The 21,518-nt window shown below is 37.4% G+C and overlaps 1 protein-coding gene across 3 annotated transcripts in view; it reads right to left on the reverse strand.

The window, feature by feature from the left end:
* enah (ENAH actin regulator) overlaps positions 1 to 21,518 on the reverse strand; it is an 89,209-nt gene that overhangs the window by 59,977 nt on the left and 7,714 nt on the right. The window contains exon 1 of one of the 3 annotated variants that reach the window (XM_042746588.1): positions 9,921 to 10,613. The exons of 1 other annotated variant lie outside the window; for it this stretch is intronic. In XM_042746588.1, the coding sequence (XP_042602522.1) occupies positions 9,921 to 9,934 (14 nt within the window). In that variant the 5' untranslated portion in view covers positions 9,935 to 10,613. Of the gene's footprint in view, positions 210 to 9,920; positions 10,614 to 21,518 lie in introns of those variants that run through there. One more of the 3 variants, XM_042746587.1, reaches the window with a different exon arrangement.

The following is a 21,518-nucleotide window of genomic DNA, read 5'->3' on the forward strand; positions in this document are numbered from 1 at the left end:
TCATTATTTAGGAGACGGGCTCAAGTCAGCGGTGCTTCTCCATGCTGCTCGCGTACACAATCCCGCTTTTCACAGTGCTGGACGGTAACCTGGCAACAGGCATTTGAGCGCTCACAGTTGTTAAAGGAGATCACGTTTGAGAAGATGAAATTGCTACGCTGTGTTAATACTGCTCAACTGAGCAGGCTTTTTCCCGCCCTGCCTCTCTCTCTTCCTCGCTCTGGTCTTTCCTATCCCCACCCCTCCTCTCTTTATTCTGTGCTGCTCCATTTCAATAGTAATTTATCTTTGCTGGCTAAGCTTTGTTTTGAAGCAGCATGTGCATGCAGGCATCTGTGCAGAATGAGGTAAACATTATTTCAAATGCATGATATACAGAACTCGAAATATTTAATGATTGAGAGGAAGCCTTGAGGTAATCGAAAGGGAGAAAACTCTTATTTTTGTCCTTGTGTGACCTCTCAGGTCACAAACATACTTTAAGTACTTACATAAAATGTGAGTACTTAAGACGGGAACAAACAGCAGTACTAAAGGGGGTGCTAGAGTTACAGTGTCATTAAAACAGATGCGTTAGAATTAAAGCAAGTTACAATATTGACTATATATAAAACGCTATTTTTAAACTGCCTAGGGCTGGACAATATGGCTGAAAAAAACAAATCATATAATTTAATATTGATACTAATCAAAATATTTTACACCAGGAAATGAATTCCATATTGTTAAACATCAAGAATAAAAAAAATTTAATTTAAGACTTCATGAAATCAGTTTTATTTGTTTCTGAATTCTGTTTTCCATTTTATAATTTTTTTTTTTTACTTTAAATGTATTATTATTATTATTATTATTATGAGATTTATTATGAGATTTAAACATCACTATACAATAGTTATACAGTTCTATCAACTTTAAAGAGATAGTTTACCCAAAAATGAAAATTCTGTCATTATTTACTCTCACTCATGTCGTTCCAAACACATAAGACCTTCATTCATTTTTGGAACACAAAGCGTAATTTTATTTCAAGTGTAATTTTACAAAGCTACGAGGATACTTTTTGTGTGCAAATAAAACAAAAATAACTTTCTTCACTTTACATATTGCTATTTATGCAGGGTGAGAAAGCTCTTGGATTTCATTAAAAAAAAGGTTTGCATAACACCGCCCAAATGTTCACGCAAAGAAAGAAGGTGTAACTTTCATTCTCGCTGTAGTATTGTTACCACCACCGCCATGTTGTGGAGACACTGTGTGTTTTGTTGTGAAAGAGAAACTACTTTGTCTGGCCTTCCAAAAGAGGACACAACTAGACATCAGTGGTTAGGTTGTATTTACAACACTGTTCCAGAACAGTTTAACCCAAATATTGTGCAGTAGGGCTATCAAAAGGACTGAAAAACTAAACTAAAATTTGTTTAAGCTACTTTATTAATTAAATATGGTATATAAACATTATTTAAAACATTATGCACTTTTTTCAAAGATAGTTGTGTTATTTTATTACGCTTTGAAGAAACGTGCATAACATTTTGCTCGATGCTCCCTCTTGTGGCCTCAGTAGAGAAGCCAAAAGCTTTTTCCCCCCTAACTGAAATTATGCCTTTTAAATTTAAAAATAATTCGAATTTTGATAATATTTAAGTAGAAAATTCTAATTATTTTCAAATTTAAAACGCATCATTTCAGTTAGGGGAAAAAAGCTTTTGGCTTCTCTACTGAGGCCACAAGAGGGCGCATCAAGTAAAATATTGTGGACGTTTCTTCAAAGCGTAATAAAATAACAAAACTATCTTTGAAAAAAGTGCATAATGTTTAAAATAATGTTTATAAACCATATATAATTAATAAAGTTGCTTAAACAATTAGAAAAAAACAACAGCACCATGCATATGTATAGTTCAATACAAAGGACCGAAAACCAATCACAAAAGTAGGCTACTTTCTTCATCCAAAAACATGAAATACAGTGAGATGGGGAAAAACCACCATAAAGTCTTGAGACATGTTTTTTAAAAGTTGAACTTACATTAATTTTACATGGCTTTTTAAACATGGCACTCTCGAGCGAGACGAGAGTGCAACGCTGATAGATGTCCCTGTAGAAAATGTGATAAATATGCATTCTGTGTGAACGGCTTGGTTTCAGTTTTGCCGTAAACAACATCTTCTCCACACTGATCCTAACATTTTCCGCAATATATTGAATGAACAACGTAGCAGCACCAAATGAATAGGCTAACACAAGCATTAAAATGCAATGACACTTATATAATCATCGCATTTCGTGCACCACTGATAAGGCTGAAACAGACCTAAAAATTCAAATGCAATGTTTTTGCATTCGAATGTGGATTTTTTTTTTAAATCAACGAATATTAAAAATTTAAAAAAAAAATTTTTGACAGCCCTAGTGTGCAGCACATTTTATGGAGGACAAGGACTGTTTCCTGGGAGAGTAGCCAACAATGCCGGTGTCCTGACAAATAAGCCTGTAAGTACGTTTTCATATTTAAAGATTTGCCACTGACTATTCAAACGCGAGTTTTAAGCAGTGTAGAGCAGTACTAGTGGTTTGTCATTTCTCTGATCACAAATGCAGATATAGTTTTATGTTTACGTGGCGCGATGCAACACAGAGTAAAAAAACAGTATAAGTCATTATAATCAGTAATTATATCCCCACTGAATGCAACAAATGGCTCGTTTGTAATGGGTTTTATTGGATTTGTCTCATCACATCGGGACACGGCATCACAGTATGTTAAGGGGCGTAACATTTCCGTCACACACTTCAGGTATTCAGCCAATCACAACGCACTGGATAGCTGGCCAATCAGAGCACACCTCACTTTTCAGAACGATGAGCCTTGACGTTTCTGAAAGGTGGGGCATAGAGAAGAAACAATAATGTACAGTATGTGGAAAATAATGTTTTTATTTTTACCTTAAACCACATAAACACATTGCATTTCATCAAATACACAATGGTACAAAATAAATGTTCTTTTTTAGCAACGTCACATGACCCCTTTAAACCAAACTTTTTTGTCGTCAAGATATTCTAATTTGACAACAGTTTTTAGCAGACTTTTCAACGACTTGTGCGATCTAGATGTAGACCAAATATAAAAAATTACTCAAAAGTTCATTATTTATTTTTTCAATAAATATTGATTAATTACCCAGTACTAGCTCTGCCATTACAGTAGTTGACCTAAAAGAAGAAACTGAATCCTCATTTCATACCTTTTAAGACAACAGACAAAACAGAGTTTTTGCAGCTAGAAACATCTGCATTCACATACTTGCATAGATCCTGCTTTTGGGCCATAGACACTCAGGGAACACCAGTATTGTTACTATAAAGTACCATGGTATCAAACATTTACAGTGGTACAATTTTATCTCTTTAAATTGAAGCAATTTTGTAAGGTTGTGAACCTTCAAAAACTAGGGAATGATTTGACCAGGACATTGAATTCAGCTTCGTCTAAACTGCTTGAGACCATAAAATGAGCAATCAATCTACACAAAATTGCTGTGTGCGACCCCATTCTCAAACAGGAAAAGCTCAACACTAGACTTATAACAGCACCGCTGAGCTGAACAGAGCGATGAAGTCAAATCAATTAAATGATTAACGCATTTTAAGGCATGATGCCTGAACAGTAAAATAAAACTGGGGGAACATGTGACAGATGCACTCTGGGATCACATGGTTTGGTGTATGACACAGATCCTGTGGTTTGCGATTGTCTGGCCTGTCTTCACAGGAACAGATGGGTGTGAGTGACAGGTCAGGTGTGGAATAAGGGCCTTGTCATTTCTGAGGGTGGGACTGACTGCGCAGATGCCTGATCATAATGCACGGTCACACTCCAAGTGTCCAGCCAGTAATCTCTGCAATTAATCACTCAGGCGCTGACGAGGACAGTGCCGGTCAAGGACCCACCCAAATCAACCATCACTGACAGGGACGAGCTGACTGCAAGAGTAATTGATATGGCTTTGGTGTTTCTCATTAGGGCTGTCAAGATTACACTTTTAGTAATCAATACCAAATGCAATACCACAGCCAATATGCTAACATACAATATTAAAATAAATCAATTAAAAATAATTGAATTATTTAATCATATTATTTATATTTATATTTATATTTATATATATATATATATATATATATATATATATATATATATATATATATATATATATATATATATATATATATATATAATTATTGTTATTTTATTACTACTATTAGTATTACCGCTATTTTTTATTAATCAGTATTATTATTATTTTAAAATGGTACATTATTATATTCTACAATATTTGCAGTGGTTAAGAATACAAAAAACTGCTGCATACTGCATGAACACCATTAAACCAGTTGCTAAAGGCAGAAAATGTTCTCTCTCATTTTCCATGTCACTGATGAAACCTTACAACTATTTTCAAACCTCTAAATGTTACTGCACTCAAGCAAACGTGCAAGTCAAGCACAGTCACAGCAAGCTCTCATGTTTAGAGATCAGCGCAATTACGCAGGAATCAATTAGCTACTACAGCTCTGAGAGCAGTAGGCCAACACGCTACCGACTTCAACAACAAACGTAGACCTTTGCAGTCTCACGTAGACTGCAGTTGGCGTGCAACATCCCAGACTTGTCAGGCACTGAGAGAGCCACCTGGAAGCACCAGGTTCCCGTGAGTGGGTGGTGAAGTCGGGTCAGGCTGAGAGTGTGAAACCTTAAGCCCAGCATCGGAGGAACACATGGTGCATGGGAGGATGCAAGCAACACCTCTGCTTATAAACCACATGTCCACAGGAGGCCTGGCACCACCGTTTCAAGCTTTATGCCTCTGCCGGCGGTGGCAAAACAGCCATAAAACCAGTCTGGGCTTGTCCCTTTCTGAAAAATACTATATGACACTATATGAGTGTCCTCCTTTCTCCATATTAAGTCATAGTGGTTAATCAGATAGGAGTACAAAAGGTTTGCACTTTCTAGAACTTCATTACTTAATAATGTCCAAAATAATATGTTAGTGCTATTGTATCATTTGATCAGTTTGTATTATATTATACTAATACTGTGAGTAATTTACTGTTGAGTAAAAGTATATACAGGTCCTTCTCAAAAAATTAGCATATTGTGAAAAAGTTCATTATTTTCCATAATGTAATGATAAAAATTAAACTTTCATATATTTTAGATTCATTGCACACCAACTGAAATATTTCAGGTCTTTTATTGTTTTAATACTGATGATTTTGGCATACAGCTCATGAAAACCCAAAATTCCTATCTCAAAAAATTAGCATATCATGAAAAATCTCTAAACGAGCTATTAATACAAAAAATCTGACCTTCAACTAATTAACTCTCAAACACACTTCAAAAGATTCCTGTGGCTTTTGCAGAAAAACTCCCAATGCGGCCTGGTTCAGGCACTCAAAACCGCAATGCTGGGTTATGACTGCCCGACCTGACTGCTGTCCAGAGCGGCCTTCAAGCGAGAGAGTGTTGGGACACAGAAAGAACTTTTCTGAACGAATCCCACAGATTCCCAGAGTGCTGTATCAGGCACCTCAGTGGGAGGCCTGTGAGAAACAGTAATACCATGGCAAAAAACACTGCACAACGAGAAGAGGTGGCACCGTGACCCTGAGGAGGTCGTGTGGAGAAGGATCTTCATTCCATAAAGCCTTGGGGGCAGATGCGGAAGCATGAAGTGCTCCAAAATCTCCTGATAGTAGAAACATCCCCAGCCCACCGTGCACAGGCGTGTGCTTTTGAACCACGAAACAGCGGCAGCCCAGCCCATCACTGACTGTGAGCTACAGAGACTTCAGCATTTGGACTTTTCCTTGCTCAGTGGTCCTCCAGTACTTTTGGCACCTTGATTTCGAATGAAAGCAAATTTTGCATGTCATCCGAAATCAAGGTGCCAGAGTTTGGAGGAAGACTGGGGAGAAGGAAATGCCAAAATGCTCTGAAGTCCAGTGTCAAGTACCCACAGTCAGTGTCTGGTTCTTGGGGTGCCATGTCAGCTGCTGGTGGTGGTCCTCTGATGTTTTTATCAAGGGCAGGGTCCAATGCAGCTAGCTATCAGGAGGTTTGGAGCACTTCATGCTTCCATCTGCTCAGGGTCCGGTCACTTTATGGAGATGAAGATTTGCAGTTTTTCAGCCACGACCTTTTCCTGCTCACAGACTTCCCAAAAAGGTGCCTTGTACATGGTTTACTGGGAACATGGTATTACGTGCAGAAATTGGCCTGCCAACTCTCCTGACCTGAAACCCCATAGGGAATCTGTGGGATATTGTGAAGAGAAAGTTGAGAGTCGCAAGTCCAACACTCTGGATTGAGTTTTGCGTAAGGCCGCTATCGAAGCATCCTGGGCCTCCATAACACCTCAGCAGTGCCACAGGCTGATTGCCTCCATGCCACGCCGCATTGAAGCAGTCATTTCTGCAAAAGGATTCCCGACCAAGTATTGAGTGCATAACTGAACATAATTATTTAGGATAGGAATTTTGGGTTTTCATGAGCTGTATGCCAAAATCATCAGTATTAAAACAATAAAAGACCTGAAATATTTCAGTTAGTGTGCAATGAATCTAAAATATATGAAAGTTTAATTTTTATCATTACATTATGGAAAATAATGAACTTTTTCACAATATGCTAATTTTTTGAGAAGGACCTGTGTTTCAATGTCACAAGAAAAACATTTTACACAATGCTACAATAGACATCAAGTTCACTGATTCTTGCAGCTTATCAATGGTTTTGATGTCATGATTTCTTCACACAATACTTTTTTTTTAAACTTAAAATTCAGTGAAGTCAATACAACAGTATAACCCCTAGCAGTAGAAAGATCATGAATCATCTCAAGTAGTGAGGAACTGAGGGTACAGCTCATCTGGCCTTAGACTAAACAGAGCTCAGAAAAGTGCTGACAGCAGAGTCTCTTTATACCAACACTTACGGGCAAAAGCTAACAAAAGGTTAAGAGTTCACCAACAGATGACCATATTCGATTACTACTAAGCCAAGATGTCATACGGATTCATCAGTATGCTGAGTTTGTATGCTTAGTGTGTGTAATTTCCCTAAAGAGTCTTACGGTCTTTACAAATCTGGTTTCGGTAGCTCGCATCCATTATATATATATTTTTTTTTAAGTATAACTGGTTCTGAATAATAACCAGTTCTTGTTTCTTAACAATAATTTTCACTTTCACTTCAAAAAGATGGAGGAATGAAGACTGTGCCCTTCAAATGTGGAAAAAGAACAGCAGAAGGCCACGGGGCTCTTGTGTTCTCTGCACTCTCAGAAGCAGACAGACAGAAAAATCCCCAGATCAGTACCACACATCATCCTCAGAATAACAAATGGAGGGAAGTAATGCGGCACTGAACAAATTCACTCGTTCTTCCTCAAACACAAAGGTTTCACCTTATGTACAGAGTCATGGCATCTCCGAGAGATCATGAGCTAAGATGTTAACTGAAGTTCCCTTACAGAGGACTGCACCGGGACGCCTGCAATGCCAAGGGGTAGAACAGACCAAGCAGGACAAGCAAGAAATGCTAATGATTTACTGCAGCACAGACACACAGACCATACAGAGCATCACAGTCTCAAACAAACACATACGGCTCCAGGTGACTTATTCGAAAATCACTTCAATCAGCTCTGCAAACTATAATGACTGCACATGCCAGACGCCCGTTGTGTCATAACAGAGTGCATTATACAGTAAACCAACAGATTTTATATTTAGACCCTTGTTAGCATATATAAATAAATGCAGCTGAATGCATTATATAATATCACAAAGACAAGAAAGAATCTCCCCAAAATAGCATGCATCATTTTGAAGCATTTAAACACGTAGAAATATATACAAAATATATATTTTTAAAGCAGGAATGCCCTTCTATTTGCAAATAATACATTCATATATATTAGGGATGCATGATATTATCAGACTGATATTGGAATCAGCCGATAATGGCTTTAAAGGTAAATATCGGCATCGGCCTGATATGAAAAATAATGCCGATATGTCTTGCCGATAAGGGGAATACATTAACTGTGATTAGATCAGTCTGCAGTGTGGCTCATTCTTGAAGCATAGTTTTGCCTGAATGGTGATTGGATTCACTGTTTTGAATCGCTACATTTAAACTGAGAATGCACGTACAGAATGACACGTTCAGTGTGTGATAGAGTAAATGGTAATAGCATGTGCAGCGGTAGCAGCGGCAGCCACCCCCGGGTCCTATTGCCCACTCAGTAAGGAGTTTTAATTCTGTAGGGGGCGCTTTGATGGCCTACTTCTAATGAAATGAATGTAAAATACACAAATAACATTTAGACTGTTTCTGATTAAATAAAGCAGTAATTGATGTCATAAAATCATGAGTATGTTTTAATTTAAAGGTCAAAAGCTATAGCTTACACAAAGAAAAAAAAAAAAAAAAATCACAAACATGACACTTGTAAATTAATAATTCTATATATACACACAGATTTATTCATTAATGTATAATGTTATATTTTTTAAACAAATTATGATCTCTATCTCTATTATATTATATTATATTATATTATATTATATTATATTATATTATATTATATTATATTTTATTATATATACACGCATTTATTAAAAAAAAAAGATAAACATCAGTGCTGTAACAGAACATACATAATGCTTATTTGTAAGTAAAAACAGTATGAAAGTTTATACAGAAAAAGGGAAAAAAAATATGAAGGTGCACCTATTTCACACAACTAACAAAAGAATCAGGAAATTGTAAACACTTGTAAATGTAAGACCTGCTAGTCTTACAGAAAGCACTTTGACAGGTCATGTCAAATATCAAACTGAAAACAAGCCAGTTGTATCTGTAAAGTGCTTTTCACAATGCAAACTGCTTTAAAGCAGCTTTACAGAAAATAGTGTCTCAGTACCCAAAGTGACAAAAAGGCAAATGTGCCCAGGAGAAACATATAATTTACATAATACTGTGATACTGAATAAACTGTTTCAAACTGTATAGACAGAAAAACCTGTCCCCGACTATACTGCTGATATAATTTACCTAGACCCTGATGAAAAGAAAGGGAAAAAAAAAGAAAACACACACATCACTCCCCATCTGTTAAAGATACATGCACATGCCGGACACTTGCTAATTTATTGTTGAACATAGGAGTACAGTTCAGCAAAAACATCAAAACCCAGCTGGCTGTGAGTGGAGAAACCACACAATGAAGAGTATTACAATCAATCGATTCATTACACAAGGACAAACACATTACTCAACACCTAGTGAGAAGGTCTGTACTATTCAAATATAATGTGTCAGCCAGGTTACACGCTACAATGACTTTCATTTGGCAAAATATGAATAATATTTACAAAATTGCATCACTGCCAATCTAACAAATATATATACACACACACTGTATATGTACTGTACTAACTGTATAAGCTACTGTAACTGTGGCACACATTGATAAGAACTCTCTATTTTGGTGCTCTACGCCCATCTCTGGGCTCAAAATAATTAGGTTGGTCCCTCCGTCCATCCTAACTTTAACATAAGGTGGTTGACTAATATTCACTTGCCGTTGTGATAACCTCAAGCCACTTTTACCTCAAGTTCTAACCTAAGCAGCACAAGCCAGAGGGTATAGTTTATAGTCTCTATTTTTACTCAGACTTCAGAGAACACCAAGATTAGTTATCAGGAAAGACATCAAGCATGATTACTTTTCCATATGTTCATGATACAGAAATATCCAGAAATCATATACAATAAATCCTCTACATGTCCACTAGATCTTGAGGGCCTTAACCAACCACTTTCTTGGAGACTTACACATCACGTGTCATTGCTGCGTGTTCCAAACCTCCACCCGCAAGGAGTCTTCCTACTCCTGTTTACTCCTGTTCTTCTCCAAAGTTTTGTCCAAAGATTCCTCAGAGTCTGAGGTGTCCTCGAAGCTGTCAGACGTCTGATGGGTCTGTGGGACTCGGAGACGAGGCTGGGACAAACGTGGACATTAGGACCCCTCCCTCAGGGCTAAATCAGGCAGGCTGGGCAGTCACCTCAAGAATGCCCCCTCTCCCCAAAATAAACCTGATGACTGAAGAGTGTCATGAGCTCACTGATATTTTCTTTTCTCTTTTGCCCCACGTCTCTCATTCGTTTCCCAACTGGGACAGTAGAGTAGTGACAGTTCATTTACTGTCTATTAAATCAAACCAGGATGGGATGATATACTAAGTCTAACAAGCATGAATTATGACTAGTAGTTAAAAAGTTATGCTTGCATGAAGGGCACAAGAGGGCTGCAAACCACAGGCTTTGAAATGAATGCACTATTAATGCTGAATAATACTTCTTGGTCAAGTTTAAAGACCTTTAGAGCTCATATTACGTATCTGAAATGATCCTGTTGTAACAAGGGTCACACAAAATTAAGAATAGGCTCACTTAGTTGGATTTTGAATTTAAATGGCCACACTGCACAGGTTCACCTGGACTGACAGAAAGAGAAATTTACAGAAATGTAACACAGTGATTAGTAATGTTTTCTAGGAAATAAGTGTTCAAGGTTAATTGATTAAATACAATATCTGTCTGTCGTTCGTTCATTCTATTATTTGAGCTATCATTCTTTGTGTCTACCATCTGTCCTTACTATCTATTGTTCTGTCCAGCCTTTCAGTCTATTGCTCTGTCCATACTTCCTATCTATTGCCCTATCTATCTTTCAGTCCATCCATCATCTATCATTCTACCTGTCGTTCAGTCTGTCTGTTCTATGTATCATTCTTTCCATCCTTTCTATCCCTCTATCTATTTTTCTAGTCAATCTGTCCGTCATATTTATTTTTTATATCTATCTATCTATCTATCTATCTATCTATCTATCTATCTATCTATCTATCTATCTATCTATTCAAAATTTCAGGTTTTAAAACTTTTTTTTAAACTTTCAAACAAAGCTTTATCAAGCCCACATTCAAAATTCAACTTGTTTTTAATGAATAATTTTAATACATTTAATTATTTTAATATTTAAATATTTTAAAAATCATTTTAATCCTACTTCCTTACATTCAAATTCAAATCGCCTCAATTCAAATTAAGGAACTTTAAATTTAAAAGGCAATTCTCAATTCAATTCTGAACAGCACACAGTCCTCAACTCTGCTGTCCAATGCTCCAAGTGCTAAGGAACAAGAGGCTAAAGATTCCGCCCTCAACCCCTAAGGTCCATTTCCTCACAAGTAAGTACCCTCAGTACATGGCGTAGTGATGTAACTGGCAGACAAGGGGTTAGTCCTTCAGTCTGCAGAGGCTTTTCTAAAGTTACCATGGAGAGGAGCTCTGCGGTGAAATCCTATCCTTGAAAGAGAACGCACAAGCCACCGAAACCAAACTGCAAGTCTGAATGAGCTGGGATCCAAACAGAGGGCCACTATTAAATAGATCCCTTAAAATACAGACAACCCAGTATCTTTCTCCAAGCTAACCTTTCAATCCTGGCCATTTGTTGAACCTGTCTCTATGGTGACTTGGCCCCGTCCATCCATCTGATGAGATGGGACCGATAGACTTTGAGGGGATTGGAAAGAAAAGGGACCAAAACTTTTGCTGTTCTCAGACTATCTGGGATTTGGATGAAACATTCAGAAGGACAGCCAAAGTCAGTTCCTCCACATCTAGTTTGGAACTGTTGAAGAGTTTTTGTGGTGTTTCACATGGCAAGTAAAGCTTGGGTGAAATCCCATAGTAGCAACCACAGCAAGGGCCTGAGGAACTGAGGAGCAATACAATGATTCAAACATGTAGTCTGGCAGAGCTTGATCTGAATTCTCAAATAAAACCCTCTGCGGCAAGGAGTTGTTTGCTAGCGACGGAGTGTTGCTACAACAACATGAAGGTAAAGATCACTGTGAAATGCAGTTTTTGTCTTTGTGCTCGTAAATGTTGCCAAACATGTCTCACAAAGCGCAACCAATGCTCTGAATAATGTGACAGTCAACCAACCGTAGGTGGCACCACTGGGTTTTACTGGCGCTGCTTTGTACAAAAAATAAATAACTACAAATAAAAAATAAAATATCAGTGCACTGTTTCTGAATATAAAACAATTCAGTCCCTGACAGAAAACAAATCGAGGGTAATTCTGATCTGCTGAGCAGAAACATAGACGTCAGGCTGTGGACTTCTTGTATCAGCTGCCAAACTTGTGTCTAGTAGTTGACAAAGTGGCGTGCCGACTATTCAGCTGTATGCCCGGTTTCTCAGGAAATTCTACAGCAGCCTCTGGCCATCAGCATTCTGATCTCTATACAACCGAAGTAGCCGATGGATACCGCTTTTTAACATGCACTTTCCTTTCTGTATCATAAAGAACAGAGAGATGCTGTTACATGGAATCAGGTGAATATTCAAATGGAAAATTAAACATTCTCTGTTAACAAACTTACATCAGAACTATTTGCCTAATGCATTACATATTCCAATAGCTTCTTTGGAAACAGTTTACAATAAGGTTTCATGCATTATCATGAAGTAACGAACAATACATTTACAGCATTTTTAATCATGTTTTCATGTCATATTTTTCATATGCTAAAACATTTTTAACATGTAAAGCTCTATAAATGAATGCAAGCTAATGCATTAATGAACTAACTTGAATTAAAAAGTTAGTTCTCTAAGATAAATGAATATATTCTGGTAACCAAAGAGTTTTGGTTACTACTGACGACCACTGCATGGACAAAAACGCTTCTCATTTCTCAAAATATCTTTAGTTTTGGAACAACATGAGGGTGAGTAAAAAGGTAAGACAATTTAAATTTTAGCAGGAACTATCCTTTTAATAAACATTTGTATATTTAAAAATAAACAATAGATAAATAAATGCTGAAAAAAGTTAACTGTTAGTTCATGACGCCTGATGCATCAAGGTTGAAATCAAGCAAAGAATATCTGGATATGACACATGGAACAAAATCACGTTTTGCTAGGCTGTGAAGCCTCTGCTGCTAACCTGGTCAACTAAAAAAAAAAAAAAAAACAGGTCAGCCTCGGTGCTCTGTCACTCAGCTTACCAGCAGATTTCAACTGGCAAAAGCAGGATCTAGCGCTTCAGTGATGCTGAGAGCATAATCCCAAAATCTTTTAATATCATGTAGAAAATGTTCGGAAAGAGGAGGAAAAAAGTCATGGACAAGTGAAATATTTGGGCCAAACAGCTGGGTCAATAACAGACAGCAGGAGTGGGCGGTATGACAAATTCTTATATCAAGGTACAAGTCATTTCTGCTTTTTCCACAAAAAAAGTTCTGCTATATTCAAAACAGTTGTATAAAATAATGTATACAAGCACACACATATGAGCAAGTATCAATTCAAATCTACGTTAACATCAAGTTCTTTCATTATAAGCTTATAAATACTACAAATACCAACCCGACAAGGACCAAGAGTCTACTTGGAGGCACTACTTACTCAGTTAACTCAGGACACAAGACCCTTTGATCAAGTACACCTTAACATATTGATTGTTCTGGACCACAAAACTGATACATTGCATTGATTGTGTTCAGTTGATTGTTGGCACTGTACATAAAAGATCTGTCTCCTTTTAGGAAACATCTGACACAAAGGAATACAGAGGAATCCACACTGATATCTATGAGACTGGGATCATCTATCCTTCTTTCGAACACATCATCATCATCAAACATAAATACTTCATATTTACACATATGAAACCAATACAGGGAAAACTTCACTGTTGGTTTGAACTAAATGGCGCACTTGAGTGGTCACTGCCCAGTAAACATACTGAGAGATGGTTTGAGATTTTAGCAGGAATAGATTTGCAATCAATTCCAAAAGTTATAAACAATCACTTGTGTAAATTAATAAATTGGACAATATAATGAGACGAAGCAGCAGATTGCCTGATATGTAATTGTGATGATAATGAGCCACAACACAAAAGTGCATCTGGCATGTGCAACTGAATTCTGTAATTACGATAAATGGCAAGGCATAGCACTGTTCCGTGTTGATTGTGTCTAGCTAATATGTACCTAAATAATTATGATAAAATTAATTAAATTAGCCTAAATAATTAACTAACCAACTAACAGATAAAAACCAAACTAGCTGACTAATTACCAAATGCCTAACCAACTACAAACCTAATCAACTAACTACTTTCTGATTGGCTGAAATGAATGAAAGTACCTCTTCATAATCTCAATTCAAAAAAAAAAAAAGAAAGAAAATAATAAAACTTGAGAAAAATTATTTTGCATGTTTAAGATACAACTAAAACAAAAGCAGAGCGGTCATCTCCCTAAAAATAAACTCTGAAGCAAACAGAAATAATGTTCCCATTACTAGCCCTCCAAGTCCAGGGATGTGTTTGAGTCTTTCTCTCCCGCTTTCACTGAGGTAATCAAGTCCACATGGAGGTGAGAGTGAGCTGCTCCGGTACCAAACATGGCAATCAGCGTGTGATGAGTCATGCTGCCTTTTAAGCTGCCTTAACCCCCTGCTCTCCATTTTTCACTCAGAGAATAACTCTGGAGTCAGAGATCTGGATGCATGCGGGTCTCCACATTCCACTCAGAGCTGGAACTTTAAGTGATCTGGATTGTTGAGCTCATCAGTGTGAGCTGAGGCCACTCCAAAGAGGACGGAAAAAAAAGAAAGAAAAATCGCTGCATACTTTCCACCTCTTCAGGCTATCAGTCATGGGGCGCAAAAACTGATGCCGAGTACAAAAGCAGCACAGCGTGCTTCAACCGCACAGAAAGAAACAAAGAATCTGAGAGAAAAAACCCTGTAATGTAGACTTTGTGAACCATGCCAGAATTCTGAGTTTAAACAATCATAACTAGAATCAAATACATCAGCTTTCAAAAGGTATGGGTCGGGAATATTTTTTAAAATCTTTTAGAAAAGTTTTTTGTGCTTACTAATATTGCATATATTTGATCAAAATACAGTATAAACAATATGGTGTGAGATATATATATATATATATATATATATATATATATATATATATATATATATATATATATATATATATATATATATATATATATATGTGTGTGTGTATATGTGACAGCAAAGCTGAATTTTCAGCAGCTATTACTTCTATTTTTTTTTTAATAATTACATTTTTATTTAATGTATCCTTACTGAATTAAATAATTTCTTAAAAAAAAAAAAAAAAAAAAAAAATCCCAAACTTTTTAAATAGTACTTGAACTGCAAAGTAATGCAAAGTCATGTAAAACTGCTTATGGTGCAAGAACCCTTAACTAATTTAAAAGTGTCTTCAGATTAAAAAAAATAATAAAAATGCTACAAAAAGTGTAGAATATAGACCCTTTGTTGACATGTGTCTCCCAAGCGTAGTCAACAGAGCAAACAAATACACTCATGTGAAACATCGGGATCACAACTAAAACAAGACAGAGTGTGATCCAAGGCACATTTAACAATAATGCTAACTGATCTGGCAGCAGTTGTTTTAATTAAATCCCAAGGCCGCTGGACCTTAATTAAGAAGCAGAAGTCAGCCGTGGCCATGTGACCCCAGCCTGGCCCTATGCTAAACCCCTCTGCCGTCCCCTGGGACAGCTGTGAACTCTATTCACTCAAGACCTTACAGCCGCCCTCGGTTTAGTGCTACATTCATCACACAGGTCAATTATCCATATCTACTGCATAGCGATGATAGTATATAAAATATGAGAAGTCAGAGTGAAGGCTTATCTTGCCATTCACATGAATAACGCAATTGATCCACTCAACCTCTGGTGTTTATTTGATGAATATTCAGTAATGTGGGGAATTTGATCTTCATAAAAAGCATTGTGAAGTGTACTTCACCCTCAAGGTTGGGCTCTTACGTCAAATGTTCTTTGTAGTGCATTTTAGGAAGAAAAAAAATAGTGTATCCAGTCATTCAACAACTCTACGGCTTTAACGGGCAAGCTGTCGTTAATCACGCTGTGCACTGCACGGCTCTTAAATTCAGCTCAGACTCTCAAGTCAGCCAAAGAGTCCGCTTGCAGGGTTTTCAGCAAGACTGCACCCTGAGCATTTTCAAGCCATCTGAAAAGAAAAATTCCTCAGTGGAACACAACCATATTCACATTTGCCATTTTTTCTTGGACACTATGGACTGTGTAATTGAATTAGATCAAAATAACACCATCTCACTCCATCAGAGGCTTCTTAGAGGGTTTTATTCTTACACGTGACTCGAAATAGAGTGCCCTAGTTCACCCGACCAAACTACAGACCAACAAATAAATTAAATTCATCACCACTAATCAGATCAGAGAAGCTGTTGATTTTAAAAAGAACAATTCAAAAATATTTTCTTTCAACATCACTCAAAAACAATTAACGAAAGCCTCTGTGTAGTATTTTTCATATATTAACGTTTTCTTGATAAAATACATACTGCTTAGTTTTACTATTTATTGTTGCATAAATTAATAACCATTATTATTAGTGTTCCCTTTTACTATCAGTTTAATGAAAAAGTGCAGAAAACAGGACTTCATTGTTTTCTAAATTAAAGTGAAATATAATAAAACAAAATAAAATTAGATTAATGTCTAAATAAGAAAGGTACAAACAATTATTAAATGGTCAAAAAAGAGATTTTTTTTACATATATCATTCAACTCTATAATAAACCTAACACTGGAAATGATCAGCACCATTCATACATTTGGGTCGCTCCTTTTGATTAAGAACAAAGCATATTGGGATATCTTTCTTGAGCAAAACCACTTTGATATTTCTCATCTCAACAGCGCTGTTGATTAGCAGAACGTGTCAAGACCACGTGAGGAACCCTTTCACCGTCTCATTCCTCTTAAATCATAACGTCTTTCTATTAATTATGAGCTGCTTAGCTCTGGGTCTAGCGCTCCTCCTTTGCTCTGCGCCAAGCACCGTATTCCCTCGCGGACAGCGGAGTGAACACTGATCAAATGAGAAAAGAGAGAGAAGCAGAGAAATTCTTCACATATTCACTCCAGGGCTGGCCACGTGCCACGAAAACACTCTAGAGGCCCTTTCAGCACATGGCCGGTGGGAGGACGGTGGGGGGGATTGAAGAAGAGAAGAGAAGAGAAGGAGAAGTAGGAGGGCTGGTTAATATTCTGACAGCACAACACAGTCAGGCTGGATGCCGCAATGAAACTACACCAAATTTTTAATGTGCTGCCACTGGCCAACAGGAGCAGGGAAACTGCACTGTCCTCTAAACAGCCCCAGAGAACCAGCAGCACACATATAGCTGCGTGACGGTAGTTGTAATGACTGTTGTAACTGATCTTAATTGAACCAATGGTAATCTGATCATGTACAAGCAAATGCATCATGAAGACAGAATACTGGCCACCTGACAAACAACAACTAGTACGTACTGGTAAATACTCTGGATCATTCTATGCATCTGTCCATAACACCCTGTTTGTCTTTATTAACCCTGTCTGAGAGGGCTAACAGTTGTGAGAAGGTTCTGCTGTTGATGCCTAATGAAAGGCAAGGACTGGTTGTCTGATGTTGACTGAGGCTCACCTGTTTCAACCAGTGTTTGGGGTTGACACAAAGACAGACAGAAAAAAGACAGCTGAAGCATGTTCAGCTGTTTTACAAACTTCATTTCTGGCATGTCAATAGCTGCATTTCCATCACCCTTCAAACTGAGCAAATTGAAATTGCAAGTTGAAAATAAGCCTAATGGAAATGCATCAATTTCGCAAAAAAGTTTTTACGCTCGCATGAGGCGGTTTTTCAGGCAATTCGAGAAAGGAATATTTTGCAAAACTGGAATGGAAATCAATTTTTTTTGCATTTACAGGTGACATGGCGTATGTAAAATATCATATGATCATTTTTCAATGTACTGTAACCTCCAATAAACACTTTCATATGTGGCCGCTCTCGAGTATAAGGGACATTCCCTGCCATTAATGCTTAGACAATTTACAATGCACACATCTGTGGCGCAGTGTGGCTCTGATATGGCCACTGGAGTTGATCACGGCCACTCTAGTCAACGCTTGTGTTTATACGAGCTGCGCCGCGCTGCGCTGCTTCTGTTAAGATACACGCATATGCCTCCTTCGAATATAAATATAGCCAAAATCTGTCAAAATCTCACCAAATGACTTATGGGGAGAGGAAAAAAACTCTGACGCCTCCTCCTCCTGATGGTGCGAGCGAGAGGTCAGTCATGTGTGTAGGATGGCCGAACTTAAGGAGCTGCCCCCGGAACTTAAGGCCTGGGTACACTTCACGGCTGCATCCAGCAGACAGGTGACTTGCTACCTTGCTGCTGTATCAGGCAATGCATTTTTGCACGAAGGCACCTCATGAAACTGATTTTGGACAGGCTTCTGAGGCAGAGTAATGGTTTAATGATCTACAGCAAAATATAGAGAGCTTTGATGATAACTAAGTGGATATTTCATTACTGCAATATTAATTTCTCGCTAGAAATGACATAAAAAGTGGAAAATGTTGAACAAACATATACATTTACACACAAACTGACCACCAACCGCAACTTTCAGACGCCATCTTTATGTTTTGGCTTAACTCACAGAATGGAATGCACAGGATTGTGGGATATCAAAGGCAGCAAAGGATACATCTAAGCTGCCTTCAAAAATCTGCCAGATGAAGGCATCTTAGGAGACAGGAACTGAAGCTAACACTGAATTCGGACGTGCCTTGATGCCTTCCTACTTTGGAATGCATCCTCCGAAGGCAGCATTTTTCAGTTTTCAGATGCAGCCCACATTCAGCATTCCTTTCCATCTCGCGCACAACCGAGTCCACACAGCTTTCAAAAGTATACTCAACCGCAGATGAGCGCGGATGGATGAGCTCGACACATGCGCAGTACCACAGGGTGTGCGGCTGTCCGCGAGCCCTCTTGATGATGAAAATAACGTAATGCCAACAGTGCGCGGACGGCAGAAGTACACGCGATCGGTAACCGGCCGTTTTTTGCCTTATTGCAACGCTCTGTTCTGGACTTGCACAAACTGCGTTGCTATGCAATCATTTTCCAAAATGTCATTGATGTTAAAAATATGATGTCTGTTAACGCCCGTTAACACAGGCCAGAGACGCTAAAGACTGACGCACAGAGAAAAATACTGTAGCAGGCAGATCACTCACTGTTCATGATGCATGAACTATTGAAAGAAAAAACTCAATATTGATTTGGGGGTTTATATGAATGTGTTTCTGAGGGGAGCTGACTGTCTTCTGAAAAGTTTACGTGGTATTCTCTTTTCATTTCATCTCTGTATAGTTCATATTAAAGCAGTGTTTCAGCTCAGGGCAGCTTTGTTTACAGCGGTAACCAAGGAAACGCTGTATCTGGTGTTCCAGAGCCTCCTGCTGTCAGAGAGTGAATCTACATCTCATTCAGAGCTTCTGCTGTCTGCAGGCATTTAGAATAATTTCACAAAGCTTGTCAGAACATTCTGTTTTTGCTTCAAATTGGGTTATTATTAAATCAAATTATGTGTATGATTATTATTATGTAACTAAATGATATGAATGGTATGTATATGAATTATATAAAGTTAAATAACTAATTACAGATTTAGGTTAAATAAAGATGTCAGTCTTTTTTTTTTTCTTTTTAGGAAACAAAGAAAAATAAACTATTTCTACCGTTTCTAATATTCTGTATGTTACTCAAAAACAAAATATATTGTGTCCAGTGGAAAAAAAATAATAATAATTTACCCAGTCATTTAAAAATAAATCATTTCAGAGCTGTAACAAAATTACCGTTATATTTTTGCCCGAGGTTATCATACCATTAAAATCTGATGCCAATTCCCAATGCGCATTAACGTTTGTTTATGTTGTTGCCATTGAAACCACTTCTACATATTTATTTATTTTTATTTTTGCATTATGGTAATGGAATTGCAGAAAATTAGAAAAATAATCTCTAAATGCAATTATTATTATATTTTTTTTTATTTACTTTCTTGGAAAAAAAAATGTGAAATGAGATTCTCACAATTTATGGAATATCATGTAAGCTGGGCTTTCTCTTTTTAGGGGTGCACCTTGAAGGGGTGGAGAGTATGTAAACATGCCCCTCTGTTAGAAGTAGAAGATAAGGCAGGTGCAGAGTATGGGACACTAACCTCAGCACACACCCAAACCCTGGAACAATAAATAAGGAAAGAGTTCAGAAATCCCAGTACCAGAAGTAACGTAACATAACCCACAGACTACAGGAAAACAGCAAGAAGAAAAACACTCAGAGGTAATAAAGACGACAGCTGCTCTCTCTCGGACAGATGGGTCAACATAGAGACCACCTGTTCAGTACATACACACTGAGAGATTCCCAACCATAGACCAACAGGGGCAAAAGGGGTTAGAAAAAGGATGAGGACTTTGTGAAATTCTAAATAAGAAATGCACTCATGAAGAGATGCTTTGCACTGCATGGATGAAAGAATGGCCGTTTTATTGAACCCCAAAGATAAGACAAAAAAACATGGACCAGGGAAGTCAATTAAAAAAACTAAATAACCCTCCCAAAAAATATCCTGAAGAAAAATAAAGGACTGCATATACTGCCTTTGCAGAAAAGACACAAACCCTACTCCACCAACCTCTGCAAAGCCTTGCATTTCTCAGTCACAACATCTGTTGAAATAAGGGTCTTTAAGCCCAGGGCTGACATGTGCTCGTTTCTGCCCACTAGTCAACCACAGGACATTGTATGTGTGTATTCATGTAGAGAATTAAATAGAGCCTAGAGAAATCCTCCACACTTACTGTTAAAGATCAAGACTAAGATACTCCTCAGAAAGAGCAACAAAAGGTACTGGCTGTTCTATTCCTTATGCGGAAACTTACATAAAACAATTCAGATACAATAATGATACACATTTAGCTGATGTACTAAATGTTACACTTCACTAAAAGATAACCAGCATGCACAAAAGAAAAAACAGTTGGGAGGAAAGGACATCAGATTTTGGGAGAAGAAATGGCTGTAGTCATGAACAATGAATTCAAAAAACGTAATCTTGATTTTCTTAATCAGTTTTAAACCAAACTGGGTAAAATGAAGCTTATTTTCAGAAGCATTTTCTTTCCCAACTGTCAAACTGTTTTTTTTTTCCATTTAAGCTTCAAACAAGTAATAAAACAATACAGAGAAGAATATTTAATATACATTCTCTGAGAACAAGAATCAATATCTTAACAGTTTTGCTTCAAATAGATTTTTCTCGGTTTAATGAAGTTTAGATATTTTAACAGAGCTGACAAGAAGGTCATGGTTTAAAGCGCATTCAGAGATGAACTGATGGCAGCTTCAAGTGGAACCAACATTTCTTAACACACAATTTC

Source organism: Cyprinus carpio, chromosome B20, assembly GCF_018340385.1.
Source record: "Cyprinus carpio isolate SPL01 chromosome B20, ASM1834038v1, whole genome shotgun sequence".
Classification (NCBI taxonomy): domain Eukaryota; kingdom Metazoa; phylum Chordata; class Actinopteri; order Cypriniformes; family Cyprinidae; genus Cyprinus; species Cyprinus carpio.